Source organism: Capsella rubella, unplaced genomic scaffold (genome assembly GCF_000375325.1).
Source record: "Capsella rubella cultivar Monte Gargano unplaced genomic scaffold, Caprub1_0 scaffold_3, whole genome shotgun sequence".
Classification (NCBI taxonomy): Eukaryota; Viridiplantae; Streptophyta; class Magnoliopsida; order Brassicales; family Brassicaceae; genus Capsella; species Capsella rubella.
The window spans coordinates 5,402,844-5,422,143 of record NW_006238921.1 but is presented as its reverse complement, the minus strand read 5'-3'; the positions used below and the strand labels follow the sequence as shown (position 1 = coordinate 5,422,143).

At 38.5% G+C, this 19,300-nt stretch overlaps 7 protein-coding genes and 1 non-coding gene across 10 annotated transcripts; 5 read left to right on the top strand and 3 right to left on the bottom strand.

Annotated features, from left to right (window-relative positions):
* Window positions 1-131: 131 nt before the first annotated feature.
* LOC17891403 (serine-threonine kinase receptor-associated protein) lies at window positions 132-2,444 on the top strand. Its single transcript, XM_006298005.2, has 7 exons — window positions 132-669; window positions 765-900; window positions 1,079-1,160; window positions 1,305-1,480; window positions 1,572-1,709; window positions 1,816-1,955; window positions 2,062-2,444. The coding sequence occupies exons 1-7, from the start codon at window positions 552-554 to the stop codon at window positions 2,295-2,297; spliced, it is 1,026 nt and encodes a 341-aa protein (XP_006298067.1). The 5' UTR covers window positions 132-551; the 3' UTR covers window positions 2,298-2,444.
* Window positions 2,445-2,498: 54 nt separating this feature from the next.
* Window positions 2,499-3,609, top strand: LOC17891771 (probable histone H2A variant 3). Of its 2 annotated transcripts, XM_023785919.1 has the most exons (3): window positions 2,499-2,582; window positions 2,706-2,848; window positions 3,142-3,609. In XM_023785919.1, the coding sequence occupies exons 2-3, from the start codon at window positions 2,741-2,743 to the stop codon at window positions 3,436-3,438; spliced, it is 405 nt and encodes a 134-aa protein (XP_023641687.1). In that variant the 5' UTR covers window positions 2,499-2,582; window positions 2,706-2,740; the 3' UTR covers window positions 3,439-3,609. The 2 variants fall into 2 exon arrangements, with proteins under 2 accessions (XP_023641687.1, XP_006298794.1); XM_006298732.2 differs by lacking the exon at window positions 2,499-2,582 and having other exon boundaries at window positions 2,658-2,848.
* Window positions 3,610-3,719: 110 nt separating this feature from the next.
* Window positions 3,720-7,979, bottom strand: LOC17891905 (protein ANTI-SILENCING 1). The gene is made up of 12 exons (XM_006299847.2): window positions 7,837-7,979; window positions 6,754-7,142; window positions 6,462-6,630; window positions 6,176-6,358; window positions 5,795-6,069; window positions 5,559-5,585; window positions 5,190-5,282; window positions 4,696-4,774; window positions 4,499-4,589; window positions 4,306-4,408; window positions 4,075-4,191; window positions 3,720-3,985 (listed from the first exon to the last, which is right to left on the bottom strand). Exons 2-12 carry the CDS (start codon window positions 7,105-7,107, stop codon window positions 3,896-3,898), a joined length of 1,581 nt encoding a protein of 526 aa, XP_006299909.2. The 5' UTR covers window positions 7,108-7,142; window positions 7,837-7,979; the 3' UTR covers window positions 3,720-3,895.
* Window positions 7,980-8,730: 751 nt separating this feature from the next.
* On the top strand, window positions 8,731-11,365 carry LOC17891398 (pentatricopeptide repeat-containing protein At3g15590, mitochondrial). 2 transcript variants are annotated; one of them, XM_023786917.1, is made up of 5 exons: window positions 8,731-8,801; window positions 8,909-8,967; window positions 9,145-9,266; window positions 9,339-9,709; window positions 9,805-11,365. In XM_023786917.1, the coding sequence occupies exons 2-5, from the start codon at window positions 8,939-8,941 to the stop codon at window positions 11,053-11,055; spliced, it is 1,773 nt and encodes a 590-aa protein (XP_023642685.1). In that variant the 5' UTR covers window positions 8,731-8,801; window positions 8,909-8,938; the 3' UTR covers window positions 11,056-11,365. The 2 variants fall into 2 exon arrangements, with proteins under 2 accessions (XP_023642685.1, XP_023642684.1); XM_023786916.1 differs by having other exon boundaries at window positions 9,145-9,709.
* A 162-nt stretch (window positions 11,366-11,527) lies between these two features.
* Window positions 11,528-11,600, bottom strand: TRNAF-GAA. Its single transcript has one exon. It is a non-coding gene; the product is annotated as a tRNA-Phe (tRNA).
* Window positions 11,601-11,691: 91 nt separating this feature from the next.
* LOC17892238 (autophagy-related protein 8i) lies at window positions 11,692-12,797 on the top strand. The gene is made up of 5 exons (XM_006298727.2): window positions 11,692-11,779; window positions 11,883-11,938; window positions 12,070-12,122; window positions 12,337-12,455; window positions 12,544-12,797. The coding sequence occupies exons 1-5, from the start codon at window positions 11,749-11,751 to the stop codon at window positions 12,630-12,632; spliced, it is 348 nt and encodes a 115-aa protein (XP_006298789.2). The 5' UTR covers window positions 11,692-11,748; the 3' UTR covers window positions 12,633-12,797.
* A 1,648-nt stretch (window positions 12,798-14,445) lies between these two features.
* LOC17893770 (root phototropism protein 3) lies at window positions 14,446-16,226 on the top strand. The gene is made up of 2 exons (XM_006297599.2): window positions 14,446-15,354; window positions 15,439-16,226. Exons 1-2 carry the CDS (start codon window positions 14,578-14,580, stop codon window positions 16,021-16,023), a joined length of 1,362 nt encoding a protein of 453 aa, XP_006297661.1. The 5' UTR covers window positions 14,446-14,577; the 3' UTR covers window positions 16,024-16,226.
* Window positions 16,071-19,129, bottom strand: LOC17893513 (myosin-2 heavy chain, non muscle). Its single transcript, XM_006299679.2, has 7 exons — window positions 18,835-19,129; window positions 18,523-18,638; window positions 18,311-18,429; window positions 18,052-18,214; window positions 17,740-17,948; window positions 17,330-17,648; window positions 16,071-17,234 (listed from the first exon to the last, which is right to left on the bottom strand). The coding sequence occupies exons 1-7, from the start codon at window positions 18,991-18,993 to the stop codon at window positions 16,193-16,195; spliced, it is 2,127 nt and encodes a 708-aa protein (XP_006299741.1). The 5' UTR covers window positions 18,994-19,129; the 3' UTR covers window positions 16,071-16,192.
* Between the last annotated feature and the right edge of the window lie 171 nt (window positions 19,130-19,300).

The following is a 19,300-nucleotide window of genomic DNA, read 5'->3' as shown; positions in this document are numbered from 1 at the left end:
TTGTGTAAAGGATGAGAGAAATAAAGGAATAAAAGCGAAGAAGACAAAAGAAATAGCTTCCCGAAATAGAAATCTCTCAGGCAGCAGCGAGCTCTCTCTTACTGGTTCGTTTATATAACAAAAAAGCTTCTTCTTTCTTACACTTGCCTCTTCTTCGATTTGCCATTGTTTTTTTTTTTTCTTTTGTAATTTTCCTTTATTTTTATTTTATTTTTTGTTTTGCAATTTTTCTGGAGGCAGCAATTTCCATTGTCCAGTGGAGCAGCTGCAATAATCTTCCTTATCAAAAAGTATAGATCGATCGAGATTTTCTCGAAAATTAGATTTATATGTAAAAGGAAAACGAAACTAGACAGGAGTTTTTTTGTTTGTTTTTGTCGGATTCAATCTGGTTTGGTATTCTCAGCTGTGGAATTTTAGCGCCAATTAGTCCCTTGAATCGATTCGATTAGAAAGCTGTGATTTCGTCTTTACTCGGATCGATCTAAATTAGGTTTGGCTTAGGGATCTTCTTCTTCTTCTTCTGTGTGTTGTTAAAATTTGGAAGGGAGATGGAGAAGAAGAAAGTGGCGACTCCACTAGTGTGCCATGGCCATTCGAGACCTGTTGTGGAGTTGTTCTACAGTCCAATCACACCTGATGGTTTCTTCCTCATCAGCGCCAGCAAAGGTAAAAGATTATCCTCTAAGATCTCAATTGGAAAAACTTGTTCTGCTCCACTGTTGTTGATTCGCTTTGTATTTTGCTACAAACTCTCTCTTTAGATTCTCATCCAATGTTGAGAAATGGGGAAACTGGAGACTGGATTGGTACTTTTGAAGGGCATAAAGGTGCTGTGTGGAGTTCTTGTCTCGATAACAATGCCTTGCGTGCTGCTTCCGCTTCCGCTGATTTTTCTGCGTAAGTCCTGATTGAGAGAATAGGAAAGCATTGCAACAAGTGTATTATTATCGATTTGGTTTCGGCTTATGCTCAAATTTGGTTTCGGTTTATGCTCGAGTTTGGCAGATGATCTATTCATTCATAATTTGATTAGTTGGCCAACCAATTTGATCTCTATAATTTTGGCTTGTTTTAGGAAACTTTGGGATGCTTTGACAGGGGATGTCCTGCATTCTTTTGAGCACAAGCATATTGTACGAGCATGCGCCTTCTCCCAGGTATTGTTAACTTCTTTGGTTGAGTTTTCTGACATAAACCTTGGACTAAGATGTACTGGTATTGCTATTGTTCATTTGGTCTGCTCAAGGAAATGTATTATGTAAGAATCAGGCATGTCTCTAACGTGGCTTTTTATTCATCAGGATACGAAATGTTTAATCACAGGAGGATTTGAGAAAATTCTTCGTGTTTTCGACTTGAATCGCTTGGATGCATCTCCTACAGAAATTGATAAATCTCCTGGTTCTATTAGAACAGTAACATGGCTTCATGGTGACCAAACAATATTAAGTTCTTGTGCTGATATTGGTGGTGTGAGGTATGGAGTTTATATTTCATGAAAAATAACAAATGTTGCATAAAACAAGTTACCCAGAGAACAAAAACTAATTGTTTCTTCTCTTGAACAGGTTATGGGACGTGAGGAGTGGTAAAATTGTGCAAACATTAGAAACCAAGTCTCCTGTCACCAGTGCTGAAGTGAGTCAAGATGGACGGTATATAACAACTGCTGATGGATCAACTGTTAAATTTTGGGATGCAAATCAGTAAGCTTCTCGTCTCAGGAATTTGGATTTCTGTCTTGTCTTGAAAATTATAGTCTTTTGCATTCTGCTCAAAGCTTCTATATCTTATGTCTTTGGTGACATCCAGTTTTGGACTAGTGAAGAGTTACGACATGCCCTGCAATATTGAATCTGCATCGCTTGAGCCAAAATCTGGCAACAAATTCGTTGCTGGTGGAGAAGATATGTGGGTTAGACTATTTGATTTCCACACTGGAGAGGAGATTGGTGAGTGACTGACATAACCTCAGTTTTAAGCAAGATTGACAGTGTCTTATGGTTTGTCTTTGAAGTTTTGCGGTTTTGATGGGTCTTTTTCCGCTTTGAACTTTAGGATGCAACAAGGGACATCATGGTCCGGTTCACTGCGTAAGGTTTGCACCGACAGGCGAATCTTATGCTTCAGGATCTGAAGATGGCACAATCAGAATCTGGCAGACTGGTCCCGTGAATCCTGAAGAAATCATCGAATCAAAGTCGAAGAAGAATGTAGACGAGGTTGTTCGTAAGATTGAAGGCTTTCACATTAACAAGGAAGGGAAAACAGCAGAGAAACCATCTGATGTCTAAAAAGTGGCTGCTTCCCTTTGTCTTCTTACTGTATTTTTTTCTGCTTCCAGACTGAATGAATGAATATACGGAAACTTCAAACAAGTCTTTTAAGGAACAATGACTTTTGTCTTTCTTCATTTGAATCAGAAGATGCATTTGGATGTAGCTGATCATTTACGGATCCATGGGGTCTGTTTAAAAAAGAAAAATAGTTGGGGGCCAATTTAGTGATATGACATGAGTTGTTGGGGGGGCTTTCGACGTGACATGGCTTACAAGTGCAATAAGCGCCGAAGCGGAGGGGTAAAAGAGTCAATTTCTATCCCACAAAATCCCCTTGACAGATCTCTCTGCGTCTTGTCTTACTTGTCTTTTCTTTATCTGCTAAAGATCTTTCTCTTTCCCTCTCTCTGTCTTCTCTCTCAGTGAAAAGAGTGATACTTTTTTTTTTCGGCGGGAAAATGACTGGAAAAGGAGCGAAAGGTCTGATAATGGGGAAACCCAGCGGCAACGACAAGGACAAAGACAAGAAGAAACCAACTACTCGCTCTTCTCGTGCTGGTCTTCAGGTATTTTGGATGTGTGAACCGTGTGTTTTAGTGACAGATCTTGCCTGGTTCTGAATTCCTCAGCTTAGATTATATAATATAGTCTAGAGATCGATATTTGTGTTTATATGCTTCTACTCCTCTGTTTTCATTTTCGGGCTATTCTTTTTACATGCTTTGAGCTTTTATGAGTTTATAGACTTTCATGCTAGCTTGAGAAACAAATCTAATATTGTCAAATCTTGCTGCTTTGCTGTGTTTATATAGATCTTTAAAACGGTGTGTGTCTTTTGTGTTCTCTATTTTGTTTGCAGTTTCCAGTTGGAAGAGTCCATAGACTGTTGAAAGGTAGGTCAACTGCTCATGGACGTGTTGGAGCGACCGCAGCGGTTTACACAGCCGCCATTTTGGAGTATCTGACCGCAGAAGTCTTGGAGCTCGCTGGAAACGCTAGCAAGGATCTCAAAGTGAAGCGTATCACACCAAGGCACTTGCAGCTCGCTATCCGTGGTGACGAGGAGCTCGATACTCTCATCAAAGGAACTATTGCTGGTGGTGGAGTCATTCCGCACATTCACAAGTCTCTCATTAACAAATCTGGCAAAGAATAAGAAGCCTTTTTTTTGTTTTCTCTACCATTCCCTATAATCCCTCTATCTCTGTATCTCGGACCTCCTTTTCTGTAATAACAGTCGTGTGTATGTTAAGACATTAGTAGAGAAACTCTTAGGATTGTTTGTTTGTTGTTTAAGGACCCACCTGTGTGTGACTTGTTTCTCCTTCTGATTAATGTTTTGGGGTTTGTTCATGTGAAACAGCCATTGAGAAACTAGCCATAACTAAATCTTTGCAAGATGCACAACCCTTCGTATTGATCTTTTTAAGGGCAACATGATCGTTAGTTTCCATGACATCAAAACCTGTCAAGTGGTTTCTCTATGTACCCCTACCAAAAATTAGCATCAACCTGCTAGTGTATAAGGTTACTGCCTAGTCTGCCACCTAAAAGACACAATGGGTTGGGTTTACATCAGAACTAAACCAAAACCGACAAGTGTTTCTGTGTTGTTAAGAGAAGGGATTTTGTGCACATTGTTCCTTCCCTTTGGTTTCCTGGTAGATTTTGCGCCTGAGGATGTCAGTCTCCTTTGATTGTATCTACAATGGATGAAGATAAATATATAAAGACGGAAGGTGCACCAAAAGATGGGTTCTTAGTCTACTTTGAAAAGAGAGAAAAAGCAGACCTCAAATAACTTCTTCCACGTCAATTCTGACTTTTCCTGTCGAGCGAGCCACTCAAAGGCCATAGGTTCTACAATGTGGTTGGGCTGCGTGCAGTGTGATGTTGAGACGGCCTTTCTCTTTTGGAAAAAAATTTCGACGAACAAAATTGTGTGAGACAATCTTTTGTACTTGGGACTTTTGAGAGCGTTGAAATAAGAAGTATGTTTGACATGACTAATGCAACACCTTACCTTCTGAGCTGTCATCATAGATCTATCTAGCAAGCTAAAATGGCCAGTAAAGCTTCTAAGTTTTCCAATTTCTTCTGGAACTTTTCTGCTTCCCATTAGAGCTCTGTCAATGAATCATATAATAGAAAAAGAAAGAAAGTTTAGTGAAGTTTTCACATATGCTGAGATATAGAATATCAGAGTAGTAAGTAACCTCTGGCCAGGTAACATCAGGCACTCTTCAGTTAACCGCGCCATAGCAGAATCAGCTGCCTTTGCGGTTCCAAAAATCACAAGAGCCCTGCCTGATTTGGTAAATGCAATTTAATTCGTTGCCATTGACAGCTATTATTGTTTATTTTTTAACATTATGAGCTAGCAAATAGCAAACAGGTAAGTGTACACATATACCACTAAGTGGACTAGACATGAGACTAGAAGGGATCATCTTAGCATCAACTCCTTCATTGAAAGCTTTCCTACAAAGTTCCTGAATAGAACAAAAGGAAAAGGATGAGGAGGAATGTTATAATTTCTAGGCTTTTAATAATGATTGCTAATTCCACGTGTCTTTGATCAACGTATGTGGCTGGCATTGCATTGCCAACACTAAATAAGATCCAGAAAATTATTGTTCTTAAAACTAGTTCTCGATAATATGGCAACACATGTATACCATCAAAGACAACAGGTTTCCATCTCAAAAATTGGAATTGAGTGAGATTCCTAGCATCCCCATATCTTGGATTAAATTTCACCTTTGGATCAACCCATTCCCGTTTTTCAGGTCAAACCTAGGTTCATGAATTTTTATTTAAAAACCAGTTGATGATTAAAGAAATCATATCCTTTATAAAATAGATTAGGTCCATTCTTACTTTCAATGTAGAATCACTAACTCATACCTCTACCTCCAGCGATGTGTATGATGGTTCCAGGTTCTCAATTAAGAGCACCCTACTTGTTTCTATAGCCGCTTTTAGTTCTTCCTCAAAAGGCTGGAAAAGGGAATATAGCAATGTTAAATGAAAAAACGAGTGATTTGAGAACAACTTTTTCTGAACCAGGACAGTTGTTGAACTAACTTTATCTAAAATACTTCATAGTTTCTGAAAACTGTAATATTATCCCTTGGTCTGATTTCGAGTGATGAAAGCCAATAGCATGAAAAACATTGGCTATTGGAATGAATTGTTTCAGATTCTTCTTATAAAACAAAACATGATTGTAATGCAGTTAACAGCGGAAACTGGTGGAGGCGTCAGAGAACTTACCAGTTTCTTGTACCAGCTGCTTTTCTTCTGTAAGGCAAGAAATAAGAGAAAATAATTTGGTAAGTCATAAGTAAATACTATCTAATCTACAGTGACAATAATCTTTCCGCTATGCTCAAGAAAAGAAATAGTTCATTTCCCAAAAATTGTGTACACTTTTCTGCTGTAAATTGTCAACATTTCTCTCAGCTAATCCACCAAAAGAAGAACTGAAGAAGGATAGAGATGGTACGTACGATGTTCTGACTTGGAGCTTTTTCTACAAGAGGAGGGTTTTTAATGAATTTCGTCTCTCCTAGTTGAGGGCCTGAATCATCTGAATCATCTGTTTCTGGCGTGTTGAGTATAAGCTTCCTCTTTTTAGAAGGCTTAGCATCGACTAATGAACCTGAAGCATGTAACTCCCCAAATGCTCTGGTTTTGGTTATGGGACCTCTTGGCATGGTATCAGTATTGACAAGAGGGTTCTTCTTCACATGTACATGATCAGCACGTTCCTCCAGAAAAGAGACTTGCAAAACAAAGGTAAGCGTCAATCTGGTTTGTCTATTTCACAAGTATAATCCAAACCTCCAATATCAAATAAGAAGCCAACAAAGATAGGAAAAAGTATCAACCTTTCTTTCCCGAGCTTGTTCTACTCGTCAGCTTTCCATCTCTGTTATTTTCTTTTTCTAACTTTGTTGATCCCAAATCTGGATGATTTTTTTTTACTGGAGAAGTCCTGGAACTGGCAGCTGCGCTTGAGTTTAGACGTTTTACAGGCTGCTTATCCCTTATTCTGTTGAAAATTTTCTCCACTGCATTTATTAGAGACAGTAGAAAGCAAACATAGCATTATTAAATCCATATTTGAAGAACGGGTTGAAGAATAAAGCTTTGTAATTTGGTTATAATCCAAACCTCCAATTCCAGCTATTGCATCTGCAAAGATTTTTGATATAATTTTCAGCCTTGTATCGAAGGTGCGGGAGAAGACATAGTTAGCTTTCCTCAGCTCATTTCTTTCTGGTGGTGGGTTTCTTCGGTCCTTCGATATGCATACAACATTGCATTTCCCCATGATCGTCTCCTGGACCAACAACACAGGAAATCCAAACTGAGCTTACATCTATAATAAGCATATCATCACTTCCGATTATTATTTCTAATCAGTAAGAAGGATAGAAGGAGATGGAAAAGGAAGCAAACTTACCACATCGTTGATATTGGTTACCCCTTTTTCATCACCACAAGCCAGAAACAACTCATCCCATTGTGGCTCATACTCTCCCAAGAAGCGATGGATGTCAATAGGTCGAAAGAACCAAATGACCTTTACTTTCTTCTCACCTGCTGATGTCTCGTACATGCTGACAAGCTTCCCAATTGAAGTCTCACATTGACCACATACATAAAAATAAGCACAGTCAAAAAGCCGGTACTCGATGCCCTCATAGGTAAATGATTCATAGAACCGGACTTTACTATCTTTCCGTCCCACCCCTCTCTTAGCACCCCATTTAAAATCAGGGTACTCTTCTCCACTGGCACCATTGGATTGAAACATAGAGGAGTTATCCTGCCTGGTGTGATATTCCCAAACTGTAGAAGAGAGAAGAAGATAAACAGAATAAGATGCAACCAATTGTCATACTAGAGAGTGTAAGTTCATGGATAAGTTCATCACCCAAAAGAGTTATGGACATAAGGCGTCTTTAACCTCAAAGGAAACTTTGCAAGCACATGATTAAAGTAATTCCTAACAAAGACAATATAAGGTACATTGAAGCATCCAAAACATTTACAGGAAATTGTCAAAACCAACTCCACAAAAGTAAACAAGTCAGATTTCATCCCAGTAAACCTAATTACCTTAATTAGCTAGAACATTACCAGAAATTAAAGGTTGATTACTGTATAATCAAAGTCAGTTTAAGAAGTAAACACTAAATACCTCAAAACCAAGCTACCCAACTTCCAAACTTGGAAAAAGACCTTAGTGTTCGCTCCAAACAAACAAAGAAACAAACGTCAATGCAACAGTGAACTCGGAAAGCGAAATACAAGTGATAATCTGTATAAACACATGGTGGTTTTAGCAACGTGCATCAGAAACCCTACAAAAACTACCGGAAAACACCTCAAACGTTTAAGCTACGGAAGTGGCGACGCTAAAAACTGTACGGACGTTGCTTCGGATACTTACACAGAAGCAGCTCACACCGTTTCTTAAAATCAAAATAAAGGAACGACGATTCGAAGACTACAGAGAGGAAAGAGGAGAAAGCTTTTTTACCGGAAGCTGAGTCGTCGATCGGGAGAGGATCCGTACAATGCAGAACACACGATGACCTCGCGGATGCTTCGAAATACGTGTATACGAGAAGGAGAAGGTTCGCCGGACGATTTTAGGTCGCCGGAGCTTTTCTCACAGCGACGATCGAGGGTTCCGAAAGGGTTTTTGAAAGTTTTTTTTAAGCAAAAAATTAAGAAAAAAAGTTTTGACTGAAGAAGCTGACGATAGATGATGCTGCTGCTTCATGGAGATTTCTGGATACTTAGCTTAATTATGAATTAAATTACTGTAATTAGTAAGTTTTTTAACTACTCTGTTTAGTTGATGCACGTCTTTGTTTTACCCAGATATAAACATGATGGCTTTTTAATCAAAACACTAAACAAAAACTTTTTACTTTTAAATCTTTTACACGTTACCATTTACTAAACCCATTTCCCTATTAAGCCTATATTACCGTAGCTGTAAACTCTAGACAGCTGGTCAATTCAGATTATTCATTCTTTTTTTTGCTTTAAAAATCGTAAAAGTTTGTGTTAAGAGTGATCAAATAAAACGTTTTCATATACAATTAACCCTTTTCAAAGACATTTTCATACGAATGATTCGGTATAACCATGATCGATGTTGGAGTTTTCTTAACATACATTTTTCAACGAAGATCACTTATTGTGTTTATTTTCTCTGATGGTATTATATAACCTATAGTTTTTTAATATGAAATTTCAAACATTTGAGATTGGCACCAAACAGAAACATCACCTTTCTATATTGAAATTGACAAATATACCCTTTAACCACCTCGCACGTTTGTGAAAGAATAAAAAGAGACTAGTATTCCATTGGCACACGTATAAACTCTAGGAGAGTCATTAAACCCTGAAATTTTATTGTTTTGTCGTCTAGTAGTAGTCAGTAGAGAAATCACACTTCTCTCCGGCGGAAATAAAACCTCCTCAGAAATTGTAAGTGTCGAGAAATGGGTTTTGATTCTTACGGCTTGTTACAATTGATTATTCATATACAAATCACTCTAGCATCTTATTGTGGTTGTTCTGTGTGCTTTTTTCAGGATTCTCATCTCAATTGATTGAAGGAAGTAATGTATTCGCTTTCGAGGATTCTCCGAAGGTAACAGCTTTGTGATATGTAGATTCTGGGTTCTGCCTTTTCGTTACTTTATCAACGTTACAGAATCTTGAGTTTACCATTAATCAAGTTTAAATCTTTCTTAGTGGGTTTGTTTCAGTTTTTACGGTTCATTTGGGTTGAAATTTTCTTCTGTTTTTCTTAATTGTGTATTTTTAGGAGTCGGAGTTATAGCTTTGCATCCACTTCGTTTGGTGCGGTTAGTAAATTAGAAGAAGTATCAAGTTGTGACAAAGAAAGGGTCTTCAAATCATCTGGATTGATTTACAACAAATCTCAAGGTTTAATCAGACTTTATACCACAAGAAATGTGTTTTCACGCTTCTTTGGCATCAATAAGCTTTCTTCTGTAGCCGATGCTGGAGACAAAGGAGTTGAGGAAGTTAAGGAAGAGGAGCTGTCTGAATCAGAGGAGGTGCTTCCTGTTTCTGGGGATGTAACAGAGGGAGTTGCTCATAATGGTTCTTTATTCGAGTCTGAGCTTGGTAATGATGTAGAAGCGTCCGCTGATGATGATCCTGAAATCGAAGTAGGGCATTCAAAAGATGGGAAAACAACAAAGAAAAGAGTGAGCTCTGAGCTGTATGAATCTATTGTTGCCTATAAATCTGTGAAGCATGTTCTTGAAAAATGGGTCAAAGAAGGGAAATGTTTGAGTCAAGCTGAGGTTTCTATTGCTATACATAATCTGCGTAAACGCAGATTTTATGATATGGGTTTGCAGGTAATTTTTGTCTTCTCATTTTCTACTTTGCCACATCGTTTTTTGTTTTATTTATCCACTTTCTTAATTTGTATGTCTCTGATTTGGTTTTACAGCTGTGGGAGTGGCTGCGAGCTAATACCCAATTTGAGTTCACAGAGGCAAACTATGCTTCTCAACTGGATTTGGTGTCTAAAGTACATGGTCTACAAAAAGCCGAAAACTTTTTGAAGGATATTCCTGAAACTTTGAGGGGAGAAGTAGTGTACAGAACCCTGCTGGCAAATTGTGTACTTAAGCACCATGTGAACAAAGCCGAAGACCTTTTTAAGAAAATGAGAGAACTAAAATTTCCAACAAGCGTGTTTGCTTGCAACCAGTTGCTTCTCCTCTACAGTATGCATGATAGGAAGAAGATAGCTGATGTTTTGTTACTCATGGAGAAAGAAAACGTCAAGCCGAGTCGTGGTACCTATCTGTTTTTAATCAATAGTAAAGGTTTAGCCGGGGACATAACTGGAATGGAGAAGATTGTGGAGACAATGAAGGAAGAAGGTATTGAGCTTGATCCAGAACTACAGTCTAGCCTGGCTAAGTACTACATAAGAGGAGGGCTTAAAGAGCGAGCGCAAGAAGTTATGAAGGAAATGGAAGGGAAAGGCTTGAAACAAACTCCATGGGTGTGCCGTTCATTACTCCCTCTTTATGCAGACATAGGAGACACTGACAATGTGAGAAGATTGAGTAGGTTTGTTGAGGAAAATCCGAGATATGATAATTGCATTTCTGCCATTAGAGCATGGGGAAAGCTGAAGGAAATTGAAGAAGCAGAGGCAGTGTTTGAGAGGCTTGTGAAGAAGTATAACATTTTTCCTATGCTACCATATTTTTCCCTCATGGAGATATACACAGAGAACAAGATGCTAGCGAAAGGTAAAGAACTGGTTAAAAGAATGGGAAATGCAGGAATTAAGATTGGCCCTTCAACATGGCACGCACTTGTGAAGCTCTACGTCAAAGCGGGAGAAGTTGGAAAAGCTGAATTGATATTGAACAGAGCGACAAAGGATAAAAAGATGAGACCTATGTTCATTTCTTACATGTTGATTCTTGAGGAATATGCAAAAAGAGGCGATGTTCATAACGCGGAGAAGGTTTTCCTGGGGATGAAAAATGCAGGCTATGCATCTCAGCTTATGCAGTATGAAACCGTTCTCTTGGCTTATATCAAAGCCAAAACTCCTGCTTATGGGATGATTCAGAGGATGAAGGCAGATAACGTGTACCCGAATAAGACTCTTGCTGTGAAACTGGCTCAGGTTGATCCATTTAGAAAGAGTCCAGTGTCTGCTTTACTTGACGAATGACCAGAATCATCATGTGTATTGAGCTGCTAAGTTTTTGTTCTGATTGCTGCTAAGCTAGGGAATATAAGAAACAGAGTGTTCATTTTCAGTCAAATCAAATTTCTTGCTTTGTTTTGTGTAATTTCATGTGGTTTTACAAGCGACATTCTAAACAACAAACAGTAGTTGAGGCAGACTTCAGGCCAAACATGAGAATAGTGTTGAAGGCTCTTCAGCCTCTGCTCCTTAGACTCCGCAGAGGAACCCGTATTGATATGCTCGAATATGACTTCACCCCTTATGATCACTATATCATTTGGGTTTTTTAAAATCCGATTTGTGTAAATTTGTGAAACATGCTTTTATGTATAAGTTATACAGTATAACCAACGCCAATTTAAGAAGTATAAACAGAAGATATAATAAATCTGAAGAAATGAGAAATTTTGTGTCAAAATTTAAATTCAAAATTGGGAAAAAAAAAACAATAATATGCGGTGAGCGTGGATCGAACACGCGACCTTCAGATCTTCAGTCTGACGCTCTCCCAACTGAGCTATCCCTGCTTTGTTATTAAATGAACTAAACTTAAGAACTTAAATCGTATTTTATATATTTTCTACTTTTATTTATCGTTTGACTTCGTCGCCACTTTTGGAAAGACGGAGACCAAAACAAAGAACACCGAAAATCACACGGCGGTCGAAGAAGAAGATGAAATCGTTCAAGGAAGAATACACTTTGGGTTCGTTCGCGCCTTTCTAAAGATCGATCACAGTTTCAGATGTTACTACTAAGTCGTTTTGAAAAACGAAGTAATGAATAACCTTTTATCTCTTATTTTGCAGATGAGAGGCTCGCTGAATCGCGTGAGATTATCGCTAAGTACCCTACTCGGATTCCAGTAAGTCTATCCACCCCAAATAATATCTCCTTCTGAACTGTTTCTTCTGAATCTATTCAATTCATCGGATGTACGCAGAAATGATTTTGTTTGTTTGTCGGAACTCAATTGTGTTGGATTAAATCTTGCAGGTGATTGCTGAAAAGTATTGCAAGACAGATCTGCCTGAAATCGAGAAAAAGAAGTACAAACATTTCACCCTAAGTTTTGTTTTTTATAATTTCTCTTGTTCATATTTTTGTCTGCCTTTATGAATTGTTTGATAACTTTTAAAAAAATCTGTACTCCCCGGACCAGTGCTTACTTATGTTCAATGTTTCAGAAGTGATCACTTTTGTATGAATAGTTTCAGTAATGTTCTTTGGGAAATGATGAACTCAAGTGTCTTTCAATGTTAGGTTTCTGGTTCCAAGAGATATGTCAGTAGGCCAATTCATCTACATATTGGGTGCTAGATTACATTTGTCTCCTGGTAAAGCCTTGTTCGTGTTCGTGAACAACACTCTCCCTCAAACAGGTGAGTTTCTTCTGCAACTGGTTTTTTTTTTTTTTTGCTTATAGGCATCGTTGTTTGATGATGTGATCTGTTTTTCCTTTCTCTGCAGCTGCTCTAATGGACTCGGTCTATGAATCTTACAAAGAGGAAGATGGATTCGTTTATATGTGCTATAGCAGTGAGAAAACATTCGGTTGAACCAAACCATGTTAGTGTACAAATACTTCAACATAAGCTGTTCACTTCATCAGAAGATACTTGTAAGCTTATATGCCTGCTTGTTTTTTATCCTTAGACTTTGTTCATCTGTACAAATGTTACTAGTACAATCTCAATTCCAAAGTGTATTTCTTCATTGTTTCATCTTCATGAGAAAGCAAAAAGACCATAGAGAAGGAGTTCTGTACTTCCTCTCCGCCAACCCATCAGTCCTGGCTACTTTTGGTTGGAGTACTTGTTATATATATATATATATATACTGGTTCAGGCTTTAAAGTACAAACATAAGAACTACTATTTTTGCATTGTAAGTTCAAAAAGACAAAAACTAAGAAATGCGTTACGAAAACTTTGAACAAAAATAGGAACAAGATAGTAGAAAACAGAGTGAGTTGCTTTGCACCCTTCAAATGGGCATAAGGCAGAGAATCATTGTGACAAATTCCAAAACCATGGACAGATTTCCGATGTTTCTACATGGGTGCCTGAAGTTTACGAAACTGATGAAGAAAAGAAGTAACAGCCAGCCTTGTTAGATGCTATAATGCTTGCTATTGACACAAGATTATCGAATTTGTTTTTCAGGAAGTCTCTTATTTACCATCAACACTCGCTGTTAGAAACACAATTGTAATCAATAAGCTTTTCATCAGTTTGTGTAAAGGTAAACTACTCAAAACCCAAAAAAACCTGTTGGTATAACATCAACACTCGTGATATGATGTGAATGTGCAACGGGACCAAAAAGAAACGCAAGATAGAAAGAATCTTATTTTTGGCATGTACGTATGGTTGTGATAAGACAAAGCGGCATGGTCACGATTATTCTAAAACGGGACCATTCATTGTCGTTTCATCTACAAAACCACATGGAGAGAAGGATATTACAAAAGAAGGAAACAGAGAGACTACGATTCTTTTGTCTTTTCTCAAAATGTATTGTTTTCTTTAGCTATGTACATAGAAGCTTATCTATCTATAGTTAGTTTCTTTTTAACAGTCAAAATTGCAAGTCATTCATGAATGTACTTTGTGAGTTCGTGTGTTACAAAAGTTGTTGAAATGTTCCCATACAAACACAGTTACAGTTTTAGACAATATTCTTGTTTTAGATCAAAACCAAACTTAACCATAATAATGTTGAAGTTCACATTCGAAACCAGGACTGTCAAAATTCGTTCATTGTATTTACCAATTGATAGTGATACAACGACCAGAATACAAATACAATTTTAGCATCTCAGAGTAAGACAAGGACACGACTATGCATTAATTTCATTCCCTTTGTCATATATACGTGTAAAATTTACCACTATAATTGTTTTTAGTATACGAGGCAAAACAACTCAAAATGATTTGTCTTCATCCTTTCATCAGTTCATCTTATCGCTATCTTCCTTCCACAGCCTCTCAAGTCTCAATCCTCTTCACGCATATATGCATATCTTAATATATTTTTGCTATATTAATATGATTCTATTAACCTTCAAAACAATAATTTTAATCGAGTATAGAAATTAATGATAACTCTTTTTTTTTTTTTTTGAAGTACCATATATACAATTTACAGATCAGGACAAAAATGTTTTTGATTATAATGTCGGTCACTATAAGAGGCAGCTACGATGTATAAATTAATATTCCGAAAGTGTATATTATTATTACATATTCACGAAAATGAAATCTAATAAAATTCGTTAGTTATTAGAAAATGAAAAGATTTCCATTTTCTATTTATATTTTCTACAAATTATAAAACTATTGACAAAAACAAGAAAAACTTTTTGGAAATTTGTGGAATCATGATTATGTTCTCTGATGAGCTTTTCGAGCAAAAACCATAAGTAAACGTTAGAAAGACCACAAAACTCTTTGCTTTCTCTATTATACAAAATCATCTTCTACTACACATCGGAGCTAACCAATGAAGAAAACACCTTCGCCGGAACCCGTCACCATCTACGGCAGCAATCACCAAGAAACCTTCACCGGAGGTGATATGGAGTACTACTCTTACTTCGACGACTCATGTATCCAAGACATGAACTATTTCGTCAAAACCATTGCCGGAATCAAATCCAAAGGGATCAGACCGGACCTCATTGGTTCCATCATCGCTCATTACGCTTCCAAGTGGCTTCCTGACCTCTCCGGCAATGTCTCCGCCATTGTTTCCACCCCCATCGAATCCAAAAACCACCCCATTGACACACAACAGCCAGAGAGCGTCACGGCGTCTGTAATGAAGAAACGGTTTTTCGTCGAGACACTAATCGGAATCCTCCCGCCGGAGAAAGACTCTGTTCCTTGCAATTTCCTCCTCCGTCTCCTGAGGACGGCGAAAATGGTCGGAGCTAATCCGAATTACTTAACGGAGATTGAAACCAGAGTATCGTGGCAGCTCGACCAAGCTTCGCTTAAGGAGCTTATGATACCTTCCTTCAGCTACACGTCTGGCACGTTGCTTGACGTTGAGCTTGTGACACGTCTTGTGAAGAGATTCGCAGGATTGGATAGTGAAGGTGTTAAAACCGGTGCTGCTCTTGTTAAAGTGGCTAAGCTTGTTGACTCTTATCTCGCTGAAGCCGCCGTTGACGGCGGTTTGTCTTTACCGGAATTTATTTCCTTAATCGAAGCTCTTCCTAGCCATGCTCGTACTACAGAGGATGGCTTGTACCGCGCCGTTGATACATATCTCAAGGTAATAAAGCTTAAAATTTTTGAACTTCAAATTTAACTTCAGTTCAAAAGTATGACTCAATTCAAGATTCGAATTCAATTGCAGGCACATCCTCAGGTGTTGAAGCAAGAAAGGAAGGAACTTTGTAGACTTATTGATAGCAGAAAGCTATCACCGGAAGCAGCTCTCCACGCGGCTCAGAATGATCGTTTACCGGTGAGAGCAATCATCAGAGTCTTGTTCACTGAGCAGACAAAGCTAAGTCGTCACATTGACTGGAACGGTAGCTCAATAAGCAGCACAACGAGGAGTCCAACAAACCCTTCTGCTTCACATTACTTTGAGGCAGGTTCTGCAGCGCGGTGCTTGTCTAAACGTGAGATGAATGTTCAACAAGCAGAGATAAGAAGGCTGAGAGAGGATGTTGCTAGGCTGCAGAGTGAGTGCAGTGCAATGCACTTGCAGCTGGAGAGGCTGATGGAAAAGAAGAGTAGTGGTGGGAGTAAAGGGTTTTTCCGGTGGAAGAGGCTCGGGTTAGTACCGTCAATTAGAGGAAGTGTTAGCGTTGACAAGGGTGAGGAAGAATCAGGTGACAATGAAGGATTTGAGCCTCGGACTCCTGGGAATATGAAGACAAGGCTTGTCAAAGGAAGAACAACACCTTCAAGGTGGAGAAAGTCTTTGTCTTAATTTTGCATTAATGGAAACAACACAACAAGCTGTTATTACACATGGAGGAGCAACAATGGAGTAGTCTTTTTATACACAATAATGAATAAACCAACTTGATCACAACAATAAACAAATGCATATATGTAGATATGTGGGAGTGTATCGATGAAAGCTTTCATCAGAATCTTTAAAATTTGACAGCTCGTTTGATTGTTTGGAGAGATGACTTGATGAAGTTGTTCTTAACAAGATATTCGCTCTCATCATCATTCCTTGAAACCACTGGCTTCTTCCTGATGCAGTCAATTCCCTTTTTCATTCCGAAGATAAGCGATGGAGATGATGGAATCCTTCTGAAAGCTCTAGCACTCTCTGATCTCTTTACCACTTTGTCTCTGCCACTCTTCTCTGGTGTGTTCTTCAAATCAAAACTCATTCTGCTTCTATGAGAACTTTCAGTTCTTGTTTCCACCTTGCTTGTGTTGTTGTTTGTCTCCTCAGCCTGCAACTTCAAGTCCACTTCTTCATCAACCTTTTCAAGCATTGGGAACTTTTGGTCCAGTTTCTCTATCATTTCATCAATCTTCTTGTTGCTTCCTTCGGTTTGAAGATCACATGGACCGTTTTTGCTGTTGTTCTCCAGTAAAATATGAAGCCAGTTCTCAACATTTCCTTTCCCTCGCTCTATCCTGCTTTCCTCATCTTCCTCACTCTCTGGTGCCTTGAAAACATGGAATGCTCTGAAGCTTCTGCTGCCTCTCTTCCCTTCTTCTACACCCACCTTTTTTTCAACCGGTTCATTATCTTCTAACGCGACAAGGGACTTCTCAGATACCTCTGCATTCTGCTGTTCCTCTTCCACCTCCTCTATTTCCCCCTGCTTCTGAGTTTCAGCCTCAGAAGCTGCTGCTTTATGCTCCTCCTCAAAGTATACCCTTAACTCCTTGTGTGAAGACATTTCTTCACTTGTTCCTGGAAGATACAGAGAGAGCTTCCTGTCTCTCTCTTCTAGCAATAGGTCATCTTCATCTTTCAGCAAATGTCTCGATCGTTTCCTTGCTTTCTCTAGTTCAGGCCTCACTTGACTCTCCAGCTCCTCTCTTTCTTTAAACTTCTTGTGAAGTTCTTTCTCTGAACTATCACAAATAGCCTTTTGCGCCTCTAGTCTTGCCATAAGCGCACCACTCGCTGCCTGGTTTAACCTCACTTGTTCTTTATACACAACACTCCTACAAACCAACAAGGAACAGTAAGGAAAGTTAGTATACAATATATTTGCCTAAGAATATTGAAATGCAACTGTTGTATAGAGAAAATATCTTACTGGTGCATAGCATCGCGGATCATTTTCTCAAGTGTATTCCTGTACGAGCATTGAGCTTCTGCCAATCTCCTGCACTTTTCAGCTCTTCTTCTTCGCTTAACCAGCTCGTTCTCCAGCTCCTGAATGGTAAGCCGCTCTTCATTGTTCGTTCTTGTCAAATCATTTGTTTCGTCATCTAACTTTTTCATCTCAGCTCTCATATTCTGCGATTCCTCTCGGTGTCTCAGTGAGTCCCTCGCAGCAGCAATGGCTTGATAAGAATTTTTCATCAAGTCTGGAGTCTCATTCTCTTTGGTTGCACCGAATCTCATCTTCCTTGCTGCAATTTTATTTAGTTGGGTTAATACAACAGTAGATAAAAGAGGGTTCATATATCGGTAATCGAAAAGCGAGTAGTTGTTACTACTAACCAGGTGTTTGACGATTGTAATCAAGCGATCTCAAGACTAATGAAGGATCATAAGGATCTCTTCTAGAAACAACAACTGCAGCTGAGGCAAGCCCATACTTCTCTTTCGATTCAACAAAATGTTGCGGGAAATGGTGTGAATCAACCGTTTGTGAACCATTAAGTTCCTCGGTTTCACCTTCTTTGAACAAGAATGAAAATGCTCTCCTCCTATGAGATTTGCATTTTGGTTAGGATGTTTTTGTCCATCAAAGGTATAGAGTATAGACAGCGGTAATTTACTATATACATCCGAAAGGTTGTTACTTTATACCTGAAATCAGAGCTAGAAGCAGCAAAAATGGACAAGAACTGATTAACTGAAATCCCAACTTGAAGATCCCACCATGGTACTAGGAACTCAAGTTTGTCCTTCTTGTTCTTGCGTGCCTGCCATTGCACTACCCTTAGGTTGCTTGGTACTGTTAATCCTCCCCCTACAAAACCAATATAGATACAGAGAAAGCTTTAATATCAACCAGAAAACAAAGAAACTCAAAAAAAATATAAACAAACAAGGGAGAAGTGTGTACTTGAGCAAGGGAACCAATGATCAAAACCCCAAGCAAGAGGAGAAGCAGAATCAGCGTGGAAGTAAACAACATTCCCATACGGATCAATCCGAATAACAGCTGGATCAAACCCAGCATTTCTGCAAACAAAAACCAAAATCATAAGAATCTGAAAACTTGACTACAAGTGTTGTCAGAAAATTGTGTATGATGAAAAATAAATAAGCACATACCCTAGATGATTAAGTTGTTTCCAAAGGAGACTCAGGAAGATCTTCGGTTTTGCGGTTGGTCTCGCTTTCGGATCAATTACTGGAAACATATCATCTACTTCTCTGCATCTCAAGCTCTTCAGGACAAAGGAAAATAGTAACATTTTAACATTTTGTCATTACAGAGAAGCAACAAAAAAAAGGAAAAAACATCACTCCAACTCCAAATCTAAGGTTTTGTACTTGAAGAATCAAACAATAGAATTTAGATCTGAAAATGTAATCCAACGAGCTTCCAATTACTCTAAAAACCCATACTTTGAGCTCAATTACCTCGTTCTGCTGAAGAATGTAGGGCACGAATGTAAAAGGAGGACCATTTCTATACGGGAAAACATCAAAATCGCGGCAGATCTTAGCGTAAGCTCTCGGATAGCCCTGAGCTTCCTCGATCACCAGATCTTCCTCCGTTATACCATAATCTTCCAACATCGTCACAAAGATCAATTATTTTTCTCTGTCTCTCTCTACTTGACCAAAAGAGAAAAGCAAAAATCTTTTGAGAGTTGTGAGTTCTGTTCTTTCAGGCAAGAAGAAGATAACAAAAAAAAAACAAAACACAAACAACGGTCGGATTTTTCTATGTTTAACGATGACCAGTCCCTTTTTATTCATTATTTCAATATATTATTTTTTTTAATTTTAAAAGGAGTGCCACGTAAGTAGAGAAACGGCCGTGTGGGACTGTAACGGCTATATGCCACGTCGGACCCACGCTCCACCTCGTTATTAATTTATG